This window comes from Microcaecilia unicolor, chromosome 6 (genome assembly GCF_901765095.1).
Source record: "Microcaecilia unicolor chromosome 6, aMicUni1.1, whole genome shotgun sequence".
Classification (NCBI taxonomy): Eukaryota; Metazoa; Chordata; class Amphibia; order Gymnophiona; family Siphonopidae; genus Microcaecilia; species Microcaecilia unicolor.
The window spans coordinates 122310073-122330727 of NC_044036.1; the positions used below are offsets into that span (position 1 = coordinate 122310073).

General features: G+C 45.8%; 1 protein-coding gene and 1 non-coding gene across 6 annotated transcripts in view; one reads left to right on the forward strand and one right to left on the reverse strand.

Annotated features, from left to right (window-relative positions):
* TPR (translocated promoter region, nuclear basket protein) overlaps positions 1-20655 on the reverse strand; it is a 247582-nt gene that overhangs the window by 125217 nt on the left and 101710 nt on the right. For all 5 annotated transcript variants that reach the window (XM_030205416.1, XM_030205413.1, XM_030205412.1 and 2 more), the window contains exons 17-19: positions 17363-17511; positions 10002-10164; positions 7840-7974 (exon numbers count right to left, since the gene is read on the reverse strand). In XM_030205416.1, the coding sequence (XP_030061276.1) occupies positions 7840-7974; positions 10002-10164; positions 17363-17511 (447 nt within the window). The remainder of the gene's footprint in view (positions 1-7839; positions 7975-10001; positions 10165-17362; positions 17512-20655) is intronic.
* LOC115473610 lies at positions 3510-3616 on the forward strand. Its single transcript, XR_003942702.1, has one exon. It is a non-coding gene; the product is annotated as a U6 spliceosomal RNA (small nuclear RNA).

The window sequence follows — 20655 nt, forward strand, 5'->3', positions numbered from 1 at the left end:
TAGGAAGGAAGTATCTGATACGCTGAAGCCTCCACATGGCATGAAACATTTTTTTGGTGACCAAGTGCACATGATTGTCCAGCTGGAGGTGTGTGTCCAGTTGCACTCCTAAAAGCCGCAGGCTTGTGGCAATCGGAAGGACAGAGCCCAATACTGGGAGCACCGTGTCAGTTACTGGAGATGGACGAGAGGATGAGACACTGTGTTTTGTCCTTGTTTAATTTGAAACAGAAGACCTGAGCCCAATGTTCTAAGGTGGAGAAGCAGGCATCAATGAGGTGAACAATTTCTGACACGGTGGTGCGAAAGGGAATGTAAACTGTAATATCGTCAGCATAGATGAAAGGGTTAAGGTCCAGTTTTGCAAAAGCAGCAGCTAAAGGCATCAACATAATATTGAATAAGGCTGGTGAAAGTGGGGAGCCCTGCGGAACCCCACAGGAGGCCTTCCACGGATCAGAAGTAATCGAGTTCACTGAGACCTGGTAAGTTCTTGTGGTTAAAAAGCCCGCGAACCAGTGTAAGACAGGACCTCCTATACCAAAAGAGTCCAGCAGATGAAGCAAGATTTCATGGTCCACCATATCGAAGGCACTAGACATGTCAAATTGAAGCAGTAAAACCTTCCGACCAATGGATAGCTCTTGCTTAAAGTTAGATAAGAGGGTGACCAGGACAGTCTCAGTGCTATATTGAGCTCGGAAACCAGACTGAGAGGGGTGTAGGATATCGAAGGCAGTCAGGAAGTCGTTGAGCTGGACGTTGACCAAGATAATTGCCCTTTTTGCCTACTCCATGTGACAGCAATGTATGAGGATTTTAAAATGGACCTTCCCCAATCCCTGCTCTACCTCATTCACCAGACAGGTTATGCCCCTCTACCAGCAGATACCGACAGAACAAAGATATGTGCACCTGCCCTATAAGGAGCACTGTACAGCTATAAGCTCTTCCTGTATTCTGTCTCCAGCAGATGTCAGATGGGTCATCAGTGCAGAATTGGTGGAAAGATGATGGACACTGAGACTATATAGACGGGGGGGGAGGGGTAGGAGGAAGATTGGCTGAAGCATTTTGCAGAGGTGCAGCCATTTCACCTTAAGGGCTCTAAAGCATGTGGTTCTATGGCAACAGATTCCATTTTATAGGCAAGCAGCCCTACCTTCTTTAGATGCCCTGGCTCTGACAAGAGAGCGCAGGGGTTTTGTGATGGTTTTCTTAGCAGGAACTGGGACGGGCCACTGGATCAGGTCCCTTACCAGGCTATGGAAATGGATTTTCTCCAGAATTATCTTACTTCTCCATTAAGTCTTTTTGATGCTGCAGTCTCGGGGAGCTTCTTGACTCCAGGACTTGGGGGTTGTGCCTCATTCTGCTGGAAACCTGTGGCCAGTGACAAGCCTAAAGACAGAGTGCAGGAGGACTGGAAGGCCCAGTTGGTGCCAGGTCCTGCCTGTGGGTTGATGCCAATATGCAGAACGTTGGGGGGATTCCCTTGGGAACTCAAAGGATGTAGAGTTCCCCATTAGTTGTCCGGTATTTCTGGAGGGAGGAGCAGCTCGCTGTGATTCTTCAGGCTCTGGAGTCCAATATCTCAGAGCCTTCAGTACAAGTGATACTATTCTAGTGGGGGTGGGAGTGGAGGGGGGGGACCTTCACAAACTCTCCATGGTCTCTTTGGTCCATCGGGTAATTGCGATCCAGGTTTTGGCAGAGAGTCACTCCAGAGACTGGTCTCAGGTTGGGTAGGGCTATGGTTGTTAACCCTTTTGGCCCTGAGGAATTGGAGAACCTCCATGTACTTAAAATGGATACCTTAGTCATATAGCAGTCCTTATGGAAGGCGGTACAGTGCTGAAAAACCTCTAGGATCACAGAATTGAGACCCTATTGAAAAAGGAGTTTTAGGTCTATATGCTATGGTTGGTAGTGCATACATGCCCAGGGCCTGCTGGTGTTGGGTCCAGCAGTTTCCCCTAGATCTTTGGGAGGAAGGTTGCCTAAATTTTATTTATTTATTTGCATTTGTATTCCACATTTTCCCACCTATTTGCGGGCTCAGTGTGGCTTACAATACATTGTAAAAGATGGAAGTGCAGTTGGTTGCAGTACAATTATAGGTTACATTGTGAAGAATTATATAAGACAGAGTAAGTTCAGGATATTCTTAGGAGATCGAACAGTGGAATATAACAGGGGTGAGTTGAGAGGGGGCAAAACATAATCGAGGGAACAGGGAGGTCTGACAATTTTATCAGTGGGTAGGGTTTAAGAGTGGTGAGAGCGCGGGAGTAGAGGTTCAGAGAGTGTATTGGTGCAAAGGATGTCACTTGACTGGAGCTGGCTAGGCTTAGTTTGTCATTGCCTTATATGATCTCATTTGGATGTTTGCAGTTATGATCTTGGCCTGAAGATTTTGGAAGCTAAGAAACTTGGCAGTGGATACTGCTTTGGAGTCCTAACTTAGTAAAATTCCCTTTAGAGGCAAGCTCTTGATTGGGGAGCATTTGGAGCTGGTCAAGAAACTTAGCGAGACCAAGTCTCAGAGGGTACCTCAGTTCTGGGAAGGCTATCCATAGTGCTTCTGTTTTCTGGCCAGGTTACTGGCCATTTGAACAGAAAAAGTGGGTATAACCTATCTGATGACCTCCAGTTCCTGAAAGAGTGCCTAGTGTATTGATGGTCCCTTTCCTCACACAGTTGGATAGGGCAGACTGTTATGACAAGAATATGGCAGGATGATGCTATATGCTGCAATTTCTTGCTCACTCACGCTCTTATTTCTCCTTGTCAGTCAGTGGTCAACGAGGCAGTAGTTTAGGGGACAATAATGTCCATTACAGATGTGTTATCTTTTGTGACATTGCTGATTTTAAGAAGAGGATGTTCCATTTTTGACAGAGTGCACACTGTATGCTAAGAGGGAGCATTCATTAAGAAGTACAGCCTCTTTGCACACAGTGCACACACTACGCTGAAAGATATTACATTCCTTAATGACCCCCCCCCCCCCCAAAATAAAAGACCTTAAAAAACGTTTCTGGCTGCCAATCCCTAGGAGCAGTGGGTACACCATCTTCTTTATCGTACTGAAAAGAGAAGGCACTTTTCACTATCTGAAGAACGTGAACTTGGCGATGTGTTCTGCATTTTCACATGGAGATGAGGTAATCTGTGGATCTTGTGGCACTGCAAGGGGTGGGGGGGGGGGGGGGGGGGGGGTTCCCGACATCCTTGGATCTCAAGGAGGCCTGACTCTGTGTCCCAATGGAGGAGGAGCATCAGAGGTCCTCGAATTTCAGTCCTGGGAAGCTATTTTCAATTTCAGGTAGAGAGCTTCTATTTCACCCTTTGTGTGGTCCAGCTATTGCAGACCCTGGAGGCATCAACTTCAGGCAAAGCAAGTTGAGCCCTCTAAGCTAATATTACAGGCAGATCCTAGGTTCTATGGCAGCGATGTTCAAGCTAAACCCTTGGCTCAAGCAGATGCAGCTGTAACAGAGTAAGGGGTGCTCATTTCAGAGCACATACACCAAATCTGGAGCAATACAGAACAGACTAACATGGATCCTGTGTAAGGATGAGAGGAAAACCCATATACTGTTTCATAATGGATTGATAATTGAAGCTCCAGAATTTAATGAAAGGCTTGAAGCTGGAAGGGGTTCCAGCTGAGTGATATTCACTTTGGGCACCAGTCTAGCTGGTTGGCCTCTACTCTGTGTGTTCCTCTATGACCTCATCTGGGCCGTGTCCTGCAGCAGACGGCACTGAATCCTGATCTAGTGGTATTGGTGCTGCTAGATGAGCACAGATGACTGTGTTACATTGACCTAGTCAGCCTCAAACTGCAAAAAAGGCTGGTGAAAGTGGGGAGCCCTGCGGAGTCCTAACTTAGGACCCTCACCCTCAGGAGAGGGTGTTTTGGGCACAAGTACTATACTGATGGATCATCTGTCTTGTTTCTGTCTTACAACTTGACTGCTGAGAGGTTTCATTTGAGTAAAAAAGGGTTTCAAGGTACAGCAGAGGTCTACCTCCATTGTGTATACAAGAATTCAGAGGCTACCGAGGCTGGTGTAAGGAGCAAACAATTTCTTTGTCTCAAGTATCTTTGGTTCACATTTTGGCCTTTTTTCAGTATGGTCAGTAATATGTAATTTATCCTTAAAATCGAGCGTGGTACCGAAAGATTGCAGGGTGGCCAATTAACACCAATTTTTTAAAAAAGGTTCTAGAGGAGATCCGGGAAATTATAGACCGGTGAGTCTGACGTCGGTGCCGGGCAAAATGGTAGAGACTATTAGTAAGAACAAAATTACAGAGCATATTCAAAAGCATGGATTAATGAGACAAAGTCAACATGGATTTAGTGAAGGGAAATCTTGCCTCACCAATCTACTACATTTCTTTGAAGGGGTGAACAAACATGTGGATAAAGGTGAACTGGTTGATATTGTGTATCTGGATTTTCAGAAGGCGTTTGACAAAGTACCTCATGAAAGACTTCAGAGGAAACTGGAGAGTCATGGGAAAGGAGGTACTATTCTATTGTGGATTAAAAACCGGCTGAAAGATAGAAAACAGAGAGTAGGGTTAAATGGTCAGTATTCTCAATGGAGAAGGGTAGTTAGTGGGGTCCCCCAGGGCTCTGTGCTGGGACTGCTGCTTTTTAACATATTTATAAATGACCTAGAGATGGGAGTAACTAGTGAGGTAATTAAATTTGCTGATGACACAAAGTTATTGAAAGTTGTTAAATCGTGGGAGGATTGTGAAAAATTACAAGAGGACCTTACGAGACTGGGAGACTGGGCGTCTACATGGCAGATGACGTTTAATGTGAGCAAGTGCAAAGTGATGCATGTGGGAAAGAGGAACCCGAATTATAGCTACATCATGCAAGGTTCCACGTTAGGAGTCACGGACCAAGAAAGGGATCTAGGTGTCATCGTTGATGATACGTTGAAACCTTCTGCGGCTAAGAAAACAAATAGAATGTTCGGTATTATTAGGAAAGGAATGGAATGGAAAACAAAAATGAGGATGTTATAATGCCTTTGTATCGCTCCATGGTGTGACCGCACCTCGAATACTGTGTTCAATTCTGGTCGCCGCATCTCAAAAAAGATATAGTGGAATAAGAAAAGGTGCAGAAAAGGGCGACGAAAATGATAAAGGGGGTGGGACGGCTTCCCTATAAGGAAAGGCTAATGCGGCTAGGGCTCTTCAGCTTGGAGAAAAGGCGGCTGAGGGGAGATATGATAGAGGTCTATAAAATAATGAGTGGTGTTGAACGGATAGCTGTGAAGCGCCTGTTTACGCTTTCCAAAAATACTAGGACAAGGGGGCATGCGATGAAGCTACAATGTAGTAAATTTAAAACGAATCGGAGAAACTTTTTCTTCATCAATGTGTAATTAAACTCTGGAATTTGTTGCCAGAGAATGTGGTAAAGGTGGTTAGCTTAGCGGAGTTTAAAAAAGGTTTGGACAGCTTCCTAAAGGAAAAGTCCATAGACCATTATTAAATGGACTTGGGGAAAATCCACTATTTCTGAGATAAGCAGTATAAAATGTTTTGTACTTTTTTGGGATCTTGCCAGGTATTTGTAACCTGGATTGGCCACTGTTGGAAACAGGATGCTGGGCTTGATGGACCTTTGGTCTTTCCCAGTATAGCAATACTTATGTACTTATGGTCTCAAAGTTTTGGCCATTTAGCCCTTGGAAGGTCCAGGTTGCAGCTGTAGCTCTTTTTTGTGGATATCTGGAGGATGCTCCATTGGACCTGCATCCTGATGTGGTCTGGTGTTTGAAGAAAGTTTTGCATATTCGACAAGGGTCTGCTCCTCAGAGGTCGGGGGGGGGGGGGGGGGCCACGACACACATTTGAACCTCAATGGACAGCGTCTATTAAGAATCTTACCCTCAAGGCAATATCCTATATGGCTGTTCATTCAACTGGAAAGATTTTGGAGATCTCAGAGTTTTAATGTTGAACCCTTTTTTTTGCGTTTTACAGTGGGGGTGTCAACCTTTCAAAACAGTCCTTTCGTTCTTCCTGAATGTTTTGACCTTTCACGTCAACCAAATGTTCAAACTTTCACAAGGACTGTGGGGTACAAATATCCTCCATACTCTAGATATGCACAGGGAGGCTCTGATGTTTGGAAGAAACCAACAAATGCGGGAACACTCAATGAAGTTACATGGAAATACTTTTAAAAGAAATAAGAGGAAATATTTTTTCACTCAATGAATAGTTAAGTTCTGAACTCGTTGCCAGAGGATGTGGTCAACAGCAGTTAGCATATCTGGGTTTAAAAAAAAAAGGTTTGGACAAGTTCCTGGAGGAAAAGTCCATAGTCTGCTATTGAGATAAGACATGGGAAAACCACTGCTTACCTTGAGATTGGTAGAATGGAATGTTGCTATTAGATTTCTGCCAGATACTTGTGACTTGGATTGGCTACTGCTGGAAAGAGAATACTGGGCTAGATGGATCCTTGGTCTAGCCCAGTATTGCTAATCTTATGTTATGTATGATTGTTTGTGGGGGTACAGGGTGAGGAAAAAAGGAGAAGCTGCTACCAAATCCACTATTGCACAATGGCTCACAGGAAGCCTATCTCCTTAAGGAGAGGGGAGTCCCTAAGTCCAAATTACTGGACAGTTGGTGGTTTGATTATTAAGTAGGATTTGGCTCATGCCTTTATGGGTGGAGCTCATTCAGTTTCTCCTGCAGAGAACTGCAATGGGATCCTCACTGTATTCTTTTGCAAAGCACTTATAGGTAGAAATCCTCACTAGAGAGGATGTGATTTTGCAGCAGAGGTGTTAAGAGAACAAGGGGGTTCATGAATTCCACCTAGTGAAAGGATTTCCATGTTACATTTCTTTATTCTAGACAGGTCTGGTGGAAGGATAAATTTGGTCTTCTCTTCTAATTTTCTATTCTTGAGTCCACACAGACCAGTCTGGAAGCCTACCTGAATTTAAGTCCTTTTGGTTTTCCAGTTTAGATGTTGGTTGCATATCATTTGTAGTTTGGCAGTAGATGTAGTGCTGCTGAATCTTTCTGGATTCTTCCTACATAATCTCCCAAATGAGCATACAGAGGCTTTGGACTCCTCCTTCCCTCATGATTTTGAGGATAGTTTACTTCTGCTGTGTTAACAGAAAATACTGAAGAGAATTTGGCTGCATGGTACCCTTTATAGGGCAGGACTTAAGTCTTTGCTCTGTCTTCATATATTGGTAGAGGGGCACAACACATCTATTCTGATTTTGCACACACATAGAAAGAAACTTAGTAGACAAGATCAAATTTTTTTCCTTTTTTTCAAAGAGGAAATACGAGCTACGGACAGCGCACAAACTGTTCCCAACTTGAGGGGTGACTGTTTTTCTGTGGGTAAATACCTGCTCACCTGAAGAGAACACTTTGAAAAATTGCCTGTTCAGTCATTGTGAACTTCAAAGAAATGGATTTCCATCCTGGAATGTTACTGATAGCCCAATGTGATTTGGCCAGGAGCCTATCTAACCTCTGTATTCTCAGTACATACTCCTTCACAAAACTGACTTGCTCAGGATGAATTTCCAGCATTAGTCAAGCATAAACCTGCCCCTTAACTACCTTAAAGAAGAGTCAGGTGAATTAGTCCCCTTTATCATATATGCAGGGTAGAATTTAGGAGTTACCAGTTGACACACCGCACACTCTATGAATAGGTAATCATTCTGTTTAGAATAAACCAATCAAGCTGTGCTCTGCACTTTGACATAGGAGGAATCTATCCTGCTTCACCAGTGGTCACACTCCAATCACACTTACCTGAATAGCCTGCAAATTTGTGAGCAGCAGGTTTTGGCCCCTTTGTTCTGCTAATAAAGACTCTCGCTCTTGGTTCAGTCGAGCTTCTGCCATTTTCAAGATATCCTTCTCCTTCTTCAAGTTTTCTGCTCTTACCTTTGGGACAGAAAACAAACGGTCAGTTTTAGTTTTGTTCAATTCATAATTTCACTGCATTGCTTCACCCTATTTCACAAATGCATGAGCACAAAAAACCTATACAAAGAAAAATCATATGCTACCAGAGAGTCTGGTGGTGCTGCTCTAAGTCCTGGTCTGGAAGACTGTAAAGGTACTTTGACATCCTCTCTTGGCATCAGCCCAGAGGCACCTTTGAAGCTATGACAGTGTACAGTGGAGTGGGAGAAAATATTCAAGTTAATGAGGAACAGAGCAGTAACTTGTATAGTTAATTTGAATGGGGGAAATGTAAAATGAAAATGAGTCTTCTTAACCCCTCAGTAGTGACAGGGTCATTGGAAAACTATTTTCAAGTAATAAAGAGGGTAGATACATCTAATAATTTGCAGCATAAAATTTTGCTCGTGTTTGGAGGTTCTATTAGTTTTGGGGGCAAGGTTACCCCACCCACAACCTTTTTTTTCAGTATCTGGGAGAGAGGGATCCCATGATGGTTCTTGCACCCCAGTTGCTGCTGTCGGTTTATGTCAGACCACTGATTTGTTTTCAAACTCTTCTGTTTCTGACAGTGTCTCAAGATGGCCACTCAACTGCTGGACCAAGGGTTCCTGGACTCATGCAGGTTCTACTCAAGATATCTGTTAGACATTTGGAGGGTAGTTACCAGAACTGAGGGCCTGTTGAATTTAACTGTAGAGCTCTGTGTTTTCTCTAAGCAAGCAGTGGACAAATTTAAGGACCTTAAAAATAATGTGCCCTTTGTAGAGTCTCAGGGTTAAGTCCCTGGAGTGTCAGGTTTCTGGAGTGGAGGAGTAGCCTAGTGGTTAGTGCAGTGGACTTTGATCCTGGGGAACTGAGCTCGATTCCCACTGCATCTCCTTGTGACTCTGGGCAAGTCACTTAACCCTCCCCATTGCCCCTGGTACAAAATAAGTACCTGAATATATGTAAACCACTTTGAATGTAGTTGCAAAAACCTCAGAAAGGCGGTATATCAAGTCCCATTTCCCTTTCTAAATGGTAGGCAATTGGGATATCTTGAATAAAGAATAGCGTCCCCTTGAATTGTAAGTTAGAGGTGAAGGGAAAGCAATACAGATCTAAAAAATTACAGTTTTTGAAGTTTCCTGTCACTCATCTGTTCCCTGAAAACGTGCTGAAGAATCATTTGGTTTTGGCCTTAACTAATGCACACAATTCTGTTATTCCTAATTGTTACTGCTTGTCTAATGTGGTCAGTGATAATGATGCAGAAGGAGGTTTTGATGCAGTGGACCCTCTAGCAAGCTTCAATCTTCCAGCATTTTAAGAGGTTTTGCAAGATATCACAGCTTGAGACATTCTAATGTTCTCTATTCACTTTGAAGAAGAGAAACTTCTGGTTTTGAAACATTTCTTTTAAAAAAATGTTGTTTTCTTGACAAAAAATGCAAATTTTTCCTGATGTGAATAAAGCTATTACAGTTACAAAGGAAAACTGCTTCTTCAGTTGAAGAGTAGGACACAAATTAAGGGACTACTATTTTTTTTCTTTAAGTTTCCCTAGAAGTGACTGACAACGTTTTGTATAGAAAAGTATTCTCTCTTTGACAGAGAAATTTCTGGTTGATAGAGAAGTGTTATATGTGTGAGTATGGAAGATTTTAGACTTTATGAATGTTTGCAGGTCATTGTACTTATGCCTGAAACCTAATTTTTAGAAAGAAATTTATATAAATTGAAAATCTATTCTTCAATACACTTTACATATTCCCAAACATAAGCTGCATTTGATTTCTTCTTGAAGATTTACAACCAGAAGTGATGCACTGTATATGACACACATGATAAAGACACCTGTTGTTGTGTTATCTGTATTTGAACATCTATGAAAAGTTATCAAGAACTCCTTTCATTCAATAATGAGAGTTTCAGTACAGTTATGCAATCATCATCAGAAACAGCCTGCAAATTGCCAAAATACTGAACTTGCTGAAAGCATTCATGATCACTATACACCTCACCTCTGCTACAGCAAGCTTCTCATTAGCTGCTCTCAGGTCCTGGGTTATGGTATTAATGATTTGCTCCTGCTTTTGAGTCGTGGCTGAAAGCTTCTGGGTTTTTTCATGCAGTGATGCAATTTCACGACGGTATCCTTCAACATTATCTTGAAGCATCTCATAACTTTAAAAAAAAAAAAAAAAAAAAAGGCGCAAAAAAGGATTTGGAAATTAAAGTGAAATGACTCATTTTGCAGCAGCAGAATTAACCCAGTATCTCCTAGGTACACTAATAACTTGCCTCTTTTTGGCTCTAGTCTATTATGTACTAATATTTTTGTTGCTTCCTCAAATTTTTTCTGTTACTATCATAGGCCTCTGCAAGAATTGGTATGAGACAGACCTGGCATAGAAGAGCCTCATGGATTTTGGAAAGGGACCCTTTTCTCTAAATGTGCACATAGTACATAAGTATTGCCATACTGGGAAAGACCAAAGGTCCATCAAGCCCAGTATCCTGTTTCCAACAGTGGCCAATCCAGGTCACAAATACCTGGCAAGATACCAAAAAGTAGAAAACATTTTATACTGCTTATCCCAGAAATAGTGGATTTTCCCCAAGTCCATTTAATAATGGTATATGGACTTTTCCTTTAGGAAGCCATCCAAACCTTTTTAAAACTCCGCTAAGCTAACCGACTTTACCACATTCTCTGGCAACGATGCTTTATTGTTTGCTGAAGTATCTTCTATTTTATGCAGGGACATTAAAAAAGCGCGGGGTGCAAATGTAAAAAAAAAAAAAAAAAAAAAATTATGAGAAAAATGTTGCAAGTTCATGGAATTTACATGAACTAGGGTAATATGTTTCCAGTATGAGGTATCGCCATACTAATAAGAGCAGAGTCAAGAAAATCACCTCAAGGGACAAGATTTTAAGCAAAGGAGAATTCACCAAAACATATACAGTAAATCCAGATATACTCTCAATACTCAAAGCACATTGCTTTGTACACCACCTTTAACGGGTTCATACTGGAAGTTATGTGAATGCAATAAAAGGAATGATATATAAATCCAAAGAACTGTTGTACACTGCCATGCAGGGGGACATGGGTTTGAATCCTGGGTAAGAGCTCTTGCTCTCCAGGCTGGTTGTGTCTACAAATGTACAGCAAGCAGCACTTACAGCCCTAGGTGTTGTTCAGTGCTGATTCCCACTAGTTGAGATAATATTTAACCATCTCTCTGACCTCATGTGCAACTTTCTTCAAATCAGTCACCTTACTTTCAAACTCTTCCAACTTTCTTACCCATCTATATGTTACAACTTTGCCTTACCCTTCAATATCAATTATAAGGTAAAATTATGTATAATCATACCTGATAATTTTCTTTCCATTAATCATAGCTGATCAATCCATAGACTGGTGGGTTGTGTCCATCTACCAGCAGGTGGAGATAGAGAGCAAACTTTTGCCTCCCTATATGTGGTCATGTGCTGCCGGAAACTCCTCAGTATGTCGATATCAAAGCTCCATCCGCAGGACTCAGCACTTAAGAGAATTACACCCACGAAGGGACACTCTGCCCAGCTCACCACCGCCGAAACGGGGGAGGGGAATTAACCCAGCTCATCCCCACACAAGTGGGGGAGGGGAATCCGTCCAGCTCATCCCCGCGGAGCGGGGGAGGGACACCACACCCGCCGATGCGGGGGGATCTGGCTTATCCTGCAACCGCAACCGCGGGAGGAGCTGACTGACCCTAAAACCGCCGAAGCGGGAGGGGTACAAAGCTGCCCTACAGCCGCACGAAGCGGGAGGGAGTGCCGGCAGAATTTAAATCTCAATCCAGCCCCGTAAAACGGAGGGGAGAGGAATGCAGCAGCTCACTGTAACACAAACTCGTCTCAACTCTTGAAGAATCCAAGTGAAAGAAGAACTTGAACACGAAGTCCTCCTGAAGTAACTGAAGGCTAAACTTGAACCTAAAATTCAACCAGAATATAAACAGTACAGATATCTGGGAGGGGCTATGGATTGATCAGCTATGATTAATGGAAAGAAAATTATCAGGTATGATTATACATAATTTTACCTTCCATATCATCAAGCTGATCAATCCATAGACTGGTGGGATGTACCGAAGCAGTACTCACCCAGGGCGGGACATAGAAATCCCTGACCTCAACACTGAAGCTCCAAACCAGGCCTCCGCCCGTGCAGCCACAGTCAAACGGTAATGCTTGGAGAATGTATGAGCCGAAGCCCACGTTGCCGCCTTGCATATCTCTTCCAAGGAGACGGATCCGGCCTCTGCCATCGAGGCCGCCTGAGCTCTCGTAGAGTGAGCCTTCAGCTGGATAGGCGGCACCTTCCCCGCGGCCACATAAGCCGCTGCAATGGCTTCCTTGACCCATCTTGCCACTGTAGGCTTAGCAGCCTGCAGACCCTTACGAGGACCTGCAAACAGGACAAACAGATGATCCGATTTCCGGAAATCATTGGTCACTTCCAAGTATCTGATGATGACTCGTCTCACATCCAGATATTTAAGAGCGGAGTACTCCTCTGGGTAGTCCTCCCTACGAAAGGAAGGGAGACAGAGCTGCTGATTCACATGGAAGCGAGAAACAATCTTGGGCAGGAAGGAAGGCACTGTGCGAATAGTCACTCCTGCCTCAGTGAACTGCAGAAAAGGCTCTCAACATGAGAGCGCCTGGAGCTCGGAAACTCTTCTGGCTGAAGTGATAGCCACCAAAAAGACTGCTTTCAACGTCAGGTCTTTCAGAGATGCCCTCGACAAGGGTTCAAAAGGCGGCTTCTGCAATGCTCTTAGCACCAGGTTGAGATTCCACGCAGGCACCACTGAGTGCAGAGGAGGGCGCAGGTGATTAACTCCCTTGAGAAAGCGCACCACATCTGGTTGCGAAGCCAGGAAAGCACCCTTCAGGCGGCCCCTGAAGCAAGCCAGAGCCGCTACCTGGACTTTAAGGGAACTGAGCGACAGGCCTTTCTCCAGACCTTCTTGCAGGAACGCCAACACTGAAGAAATTGGAGCAGTGAAGGGAGAAAGTGAGCCTGCTTCACACCATGCTGCAAAGATACGCCAAACCCTGGCGTAAGCAGTAGAAGTAGAGCGCTTCCTCGCTCTGAGTTCCAGGAGGTTGATAGACCACTTTGCCTCCGCAGGAGACCAGAGCCCCTGCGCTGTCCTTCCCAAGCAGTGGGCTCCCCAGCCCGACAAAGAGGTGTCCGTCGTGACGACAATCCACTCTGGGGTCACCAGAGGCATTTCCGCAGACAACTTGTCTGTCTGCATCCACCAGCTCAGCGCCTTGCGCACTGCTGGGTCCAAGGGAAGGCGCATAGCATAATCCTCCGACATCGGAGTCCAGCGCTGCAGCAAAGAGTGTTGAAGTGGTCTCATATGAGCCCTAGCCCAGGGCACTACTTCCATCGTGGCCGTCATAGAGCCCAACAGCTGCACATAGTCCCAAGCCCGAAGAGGAGAGGCTACCAGGAACTGGTCCACCTGAGCCTGAAGTTTGACAATCCGATTGTCTGGCAGGAACACTCTGCCCACTTGGGTGTCGAATCGAACTCCCAGGTACTCCAGGGACTGAGTCGGGCGCAGCTGGCTCTTCTCCCAGTTGATGATCCATCCCAGGGAGCTCAAAAGAGCAACTACCCGGTCCACAGCTTTGCCGCACTCTGCATAAGAGGGGGCTCGGATCAACCAGTCGTCCAGATAAGGATGGACTTGTACTCCTTCCTTTCGCAGGAAGGCCGCTATGACCACCATTACTTTGGAAAAGGTCCGCGGAGCAGTAGCCAACCCGAACTGGAAGTGTCGTCCCAGGACTGCAAAACGCAGAAAGCGTTGATGAGGAGGCCAGATGGGAATATGCAGGTACGCTTCCTTGATGTCCAAGGAGGCCAAGAACTCTCCTGCCTTCACTGCCGCTATAACAGAGCGGAGAGTCTCCATGCGAAAGTGCCGCACTTTCAAGGCCCGATTGACCCCTTTGAGGTCGAGGATAGGCCGGACAGAACCTCCTTTCTTTGGTACCACAAAGTAAATGGAGTAACGTCCCTTGCCAAGCTGACTTTCTGGCACCGGAACGACAGCGCCCAGGCGTATCAGATTGTCCAAGGTCTGCTGCACTGCCACAGCTTGACCGGAGACTTGCAGGGAGAGAGTACGAACCCGTCTCTTAAGGGTCGGCAGAACTCTAGCTTGTAGCCGTCTCTGATGACTTCCAGCACCCACGCGTCTGAAGTTATTGTGGTCCACTCGCCCAGAAACGAGGACAGCCGTCCTCCAATCTGCACTGAGGCGTGGACCAAGGCCCCGTCATTGGGTATGAGACCCTGGGGGAGGACCGGAGGGAGCACCTCCGGGACGGCGGTCTCTGCGAAAGGAATGCTGCTTGGGGGAGAAATTCCTCTTGAAGAAAGAGGGGGCAGAGGAAACCCGACTTGCCCGGGCAGTACCGACGGGCTTCCTGCAACCGTCCTCTGGAGGTACCGGGACGAGTACTAGCCCGAGCCCTGACCTCTGGTAATTTCTTGCCCTTGGACGTGCCGAGATCGGTCACGATTTTGTCCAGCTCGACCCCAAAGAGCAGCTTGCCTTTAAAAGGCAATCTAGCCAGGCAGGATTTAGAGGCATGGTCAGCAGACCAATGTTTCAGCCAAAGCCACCGCCGCGCAGAGACTGTCTGAGCCATGCCTTTAGCTGAGGCTCTCAATACATCATACAGCAAGTCTGCCAAATAGGCTAGGCCCGATTCCAGGGCCGGCCAATCAGCCCTCAAGGAATGATCCGAGGGGGAAGCCCGCTGCACCATAGTCAGGCACACCCTGGCCACATAGGAGCCGCAAACTGAGGCCTGCAAACTTAAAGCAGCTGCCTCAAAGGACGACCTTAAGGCCGCCTCCAATCTTCTGTCTTGGGCGTCCTTTAGGGCCGTGCCACCTTCCACCGGCAACACCGTTTTCTTAGTCACCGCAGTGATTAAAGAATCCACGGTAGGCCACAGATAGGCCTCACGTTCACTCACAGCCAAAGGATAGAGGCGGGACATAGCCCTAGCCACTTTAAGGCTCGCTTCCGGGACATCCCATTGAGCCGAAATTAAGGTGTGCATGGCATCATGCACGTGGAAGGTTCTAGGCGGGCGCTTCGACCCCAGCATAATGGCAGAGCCAACAGGGGCTGAGGGAGAGACGTCCTCCGGAGAGGAAATCTTCAAAGTGTCCATGGCCTGTATCAACAGGTTGGGCAACTCCTCTGGGCTAAAAAGCCGCGCTGCAGAGGGGTCATCCGCTCCATCCGAGCGGGGATCCGTCTCCTCCAAGGAATCCGCAAAGGACCGTTGGGAGACCTCAGACACGCTGCCCTCATCTATATCGGAGGAGACAAAGTCCTCCAAGGCCTGGAAATCAACCCGAGGGCGTTTACCTCTGGGAACCTCAACCTCTTTACCAGAAGAGGGAGCAGGGGCAGCGTTTTGCATGAGGAAAGCCTGATGCAGCAGCAAAACAAACTCGGGGGAGAAACCCTCCAGACTGTGCACTTCCGCAGCCTGGGCAACAGCCCTAGACGCACCCTCAACCGGCGCTCGCAAGAGCGGGGGAGAGACATGCTGCGCATCCAAAATGGCGTCCGGCGCGACACTCCGCGAAGGAGCCGCGCGGGAAGAACGGCGCTTAACTTTAGCCGCTTTTGTGCCGTCGCCCAAATTAAGGGCGTTCATGGCATTAATGTCTCCAACCTCAAGGGCGGCCCACGAAGAAGCCGTCCGAGCCGCGTGGCCGGCCAAGATGGCAGAGGCGAGGAGCGGGGGATGGGCGTTTATGGCGGGAAAAACCGCCACGCCGGAGGAAGGACCGGGACATTCATCGGTCACGAAACTGTCACCCAACAAGGGCGAATCAGGCTGTAAGACCCCCGCATCCCCTCTAGAAGCGCTCAAGCGATCCGGGGAGCGACCCTTTGCGCCCTCGCCCTCCGACGCCATATGCCACGAGGAGAAGAATCGGGGAAGCCCCTGCCCGCTATAAAAAGGTAAAATTACCTGCTTGCCGCTCCGAGCTGTAACGAACTGGTGTCCCAGTGAGTAGCTGCAATGAACGTTTAAATAAACGTCGAAATAAATGCCTTTAAGGACGTTTAAAAAAATTTTTTTTTTTTAACGGAGCCAGCGGGAGGGGGGGAGAAAAGGAGGGACCTGGCACCACCAGGTTTGCACTTGCTCAAAAGAGCCCTCAACCCCAGGCCTCAACAAAACCTAAGGATTAGGCTTGGAGGCCTAGCCAGAGCTGCTGCTGTGTGTGACCACCACCTGCTGAGATAGAGAACATACTGGGGAGTTTCCGGCAGCACATGACCACATATAGGGAGGCAAAAGTTTGCTCTCTATCTCCACCTGCTGGTAGATGGACACAACCCACCAGTCTATGGATTGATCAGCTTGATGATATGGAATGTTATATTACGCATTGTGTTGACATTGCAAATAGTATACCATGCCATACTTTGTATTGTTAGTTGAATATTTTTACTGTAGTAACTGCCTACTGCTCATGTTTGATCTATTCTTACTGTACACTGCCTTGAGTGAATTCCTTCAAAAAGGTGGTAAACAAATCCTAATAAATAAAATAAATAGGTTTGGGTACTATGACCATAGGGCACCAAAAGGAGGAAAATCACAGCTTTATCTGAATTAGGTTGGGAATGAGTACATAAAATCAGAATGAAGGTTCATGGTACTTGATCCCTATTATCTTGTTTTTTAATAAGCTAGAATGAGCTTTCTTTAAACTAGCAAAATGAATTCCCTTCCTCCGAGGATAGTTAGATGTTCTGCTAGATCACGCTATTTGTACTCTAGAAAATTTGAATTGTTTTTTAAAAAGCAACCTAGAAACGGCATTATATTAGAATTTATTATTTCTAAACAGCCTTTATCCAAGATGGGAAACAAAAGAAAACACACATAAAATCACAAAGACATTTCCAAACTGCAAGAAACAGAAGTACACAGTTCAATAAATAATAGTGCATCCAAGCCAATGATTCCAAAAGGAGCAGCAATGTTCAAGCAGGAACAAAATATGCCAAGCATAACAAATAGTCTATTAAATGTTTTTTTAAACAAAAAGAACTAATCTTGGTGGAACACCAGTGTTCAAAACTGCTTCCATATACTTGCATTTGATTTCTTATAGAGCATTACTTAGTATAATCTATAATGTATGAATAGATGGGAGGCAGCTCTATAACTTAAAACATGGAATCAAAGCTCTGTACTGCACCTTCTTACAAAGCACAAAATAAAATGCCATTGCATTTTGATCCTGGTATCTTACCGTTTGGAAGCAAACTCAAGCTGTGTGGCAATTTTGGTGTTCTGAGATCGTAAATCTGTCACTTGCTCCTGCAGCTTTTCATTCTGTTCATTCTGTATTTTGTCATTTTCAGCTTTCTCTTTCTTATAGTTTTCAAAGACTTCTTGTAGCTGATAAACAAAACAGAGCATATATTTACTTAAGGAATGCCAAGGGTGTGCTGATAGTAGATGCTGCCTTTACCAGTAGGTGAGCTGGACTTGTGAGCACTGTTCTCTTCAGGACTTTTTGAATGGGTGCACTGCCTGGTTGATCTTATTGACTGCCCTGCTCACAATCTGATGAACATGACACGACCAAACCAGAAAAAGCTAGTCATCTACATCCCCCCCACTCTCTCCCAGTCAGGGGCAGCCCAAGGCAAGATGCCACCTGAGGCAGGGCTGAGATACCACTGCCCTCCCCTTCCTTCTTCCACCCTGTTTCCCAAATTTAGCTTCTTTCATCATGTTCCAAAAGCTGGCAGCAGCAGCAATTCCCATATGCTGCCCTGCCGCTGGTACTGGCCTTTTCTCTACTGCGGCCGCCTCTGAGGAAACAGGAAGTTACATCAGAGAGGTGGCTGTAGTAAAGAGAAGAGGTGTGTGCTGGCAGCAGGGCAGCGTATGGGAATCGTGCCTGCTGACGGTGGCATTTGGAACATGAAGAAAGAAGGTAAACTCGGGGAATAGGGTGGAGGAAGGATGGGGGAGATGCCACTACCGAAAGAGTGCCACCTGAGGCCCACGCTTCAGGTGGCCTAATGGTCGGGTCAGGCCACCCCTGCTCCCAGCATACCTTAAAACTTGACTTTAGAGGTTGCTGGTTGTGGCAGCGATTTACACACACAATGCCCATGGCCAACCACAGAGCCTTCCTTCTGATGTAACTTCCTGTTTCTGCATGGGCAGGACATGGAAGAGGAAAGGCTCTGGGGTCTGCTGCAGGCAGCACGTGTGAAATTGCCACCGCTGCTGACAACCTCTAGAAACAGAGAAGTTTTAATGTAGACTGGGGAGTGAGAGAGAGAGACAGGGGAGTTGCTGGACCACAAGCAGGAGAGGGGGCATGTGAGAGGGGGGATTCTGGACTGAAAGCAGAGGAAAGGGCAGAGAAGAGTGTAAGAGACACATGTGACTTTTTATCTCTGGTTCTACCATGTCAATTCATCAGATTAAGTTAGCCAGGCAGTCAGTAAAATCAGCCAGAAGGCACGCCCATTCAAAAGGTCCTGGTGAGAAAGCAAAGTTACTCACCTGTAGCAAGTGTTCTCCAAGGACAGCAGGACATATAATCTCACAAATGGGTGACCTCATCCAGTGGAGCCCCATCATCGATGCCACTCAGCATTCAAAAAAAGATTTTCCAAGCCATTGGCAGACCTGCACCACGCATGTGCTGGTACCTTCCTGGTTGATGTGACTGCACAGGACTAGTAGTATAATAAAAAAGGCTGAAGGAATACAATTCCTTGGGGAGGTGGAAGGGGATGTAAGAATTTGTGTCCTGCTGTCCTTACAGAACACCTGCTACAGGTGAGTAATTTTACTTTCTCCAAAGACAAGCATGTCAGGATATTCTCATGAATAGGAATCCATAGCTACCAGGCTCACCAAAAACAAAGGACAATAGGGGCTTGCAACAGGCAAGACCAAAATAAACCAATCAACCTACAACTTATACACAATGCTGTTTTAAAGGTGAAGTCTGGAACAGAACAAAAATGGGCCTAGAAAAGTGAAGGGAGTCTAGACTCCAAACAAATTCTACGGAACTGACAGTCACGTCAGGAATCCTACTCAAGGAAGTAGTGAGAAGTGAATGTGTGGACTGAAGACAACATTGAAGATTTGCTAATCCCTTCAATGGAGGCTGATCTCAAGTGGGCTACCAATGTAGCCAGGGCTTGGATATTGTGAGCTGTGACATGACCTTCTGGACAAGTGAAGGCGATACAATCTGCTTGCCAATTGGATAAAGTGCATTTACTGATGGTTGCCCCCATCCTGTTTGGGTCAAGAGAAACAAAAAGCTGGTGAACTGTCTATGGGCTTTAGTCTGCTCTAGACAAAGGCTAAGGACTCACTTACAGTCCAAGGTGTGAAGTGCGCATTTGCCAGTATGGGCATGAAGTCTTGGGGGGGGGGGGGGGGGGGGGGGGGGGGGGGGGAGCTGGCAGAAAGAAAGACTAAATTGAAATTCTAACACTACCTTTGGAAGGAACTTAGGATGCATGCCAAGAACTACTCTATTATAATGGAAACTTATGTAAAATGGATCACCTACTAGGGCCTGAAGCTCACGGACACTGCTTGCTGAAGTGATTGCCACCAGAAATAGAACCTTCCAGGTCAAGAATGTCAGAAGGCAAGTGTCTTTCCCAGAAGAGGTATGGAAGGAAACACATACAGCAGACCCTTCCCCCAAGGAGTAGGAAGGCATCTGATGCTGGTCTGCCTTGTGATCTCAGCCTGGAGCAGAACTGAGGAACTTTGTTGAGATGAGTGGTGATCCACCGAGGGGGTTCCCCATTCTCAGACCATATCTTAGGCTATGTCCATGTTCAGAGATTACTTGTATGGTTGCATTAACCTGCTCGATCTGTCCACCAGGCTGTTGTCCTTCCCTACCAGGTATGTGGCTCTGAGCACCATCCCTACAGCTTCCTGACACAAAAAGTACTAATCTGTATCTCCCTGCTTGTTGACATAATATATTGCAACCTGATTGTCTGTTTGGATTAGAACAATTTTGTTCAACAGCCAAATGGCTCAGCTTGAGATTTATGTGAATAGAAGTCTCCTGAGTGGACCAAAGTCTGAGTGTGAAGCCCATCTACATGAGCTCTCCAGCTCAGGTTGGACGCATCAATCATCAACATTTTACGTGAAGAAGGAATTTGCTTTTGTTTTTCTTCTTCATAAGCAATTAAATATAAACCTGTCGCTTCTTTGTCTACAACATTAGCAAAATTCGCCCCTTCCTCTCTGAATACGCTATCAGAACCCTTATCCAAACCCTTGTCACCTCTCGCTTGGATTATTGCAATTTGCTTCTCACTGGTCTTCCGCTCAGCCATCTATCTCCTCTCCAGTCTGTCCAAAATTCTGCAGCACGACTTATTTTCCGCCAAAATCGTTTTACCCACACTAGCCCACTCCTCAAATCACTTCACTGGCTCCCTGTCCGCTTCCGACTACAGTTCAAACATCTCTTACTGACCTTTAAATGAATCCATTCTGCAGCCCCCCATTACCTCTCTCATCTCTCCCTAC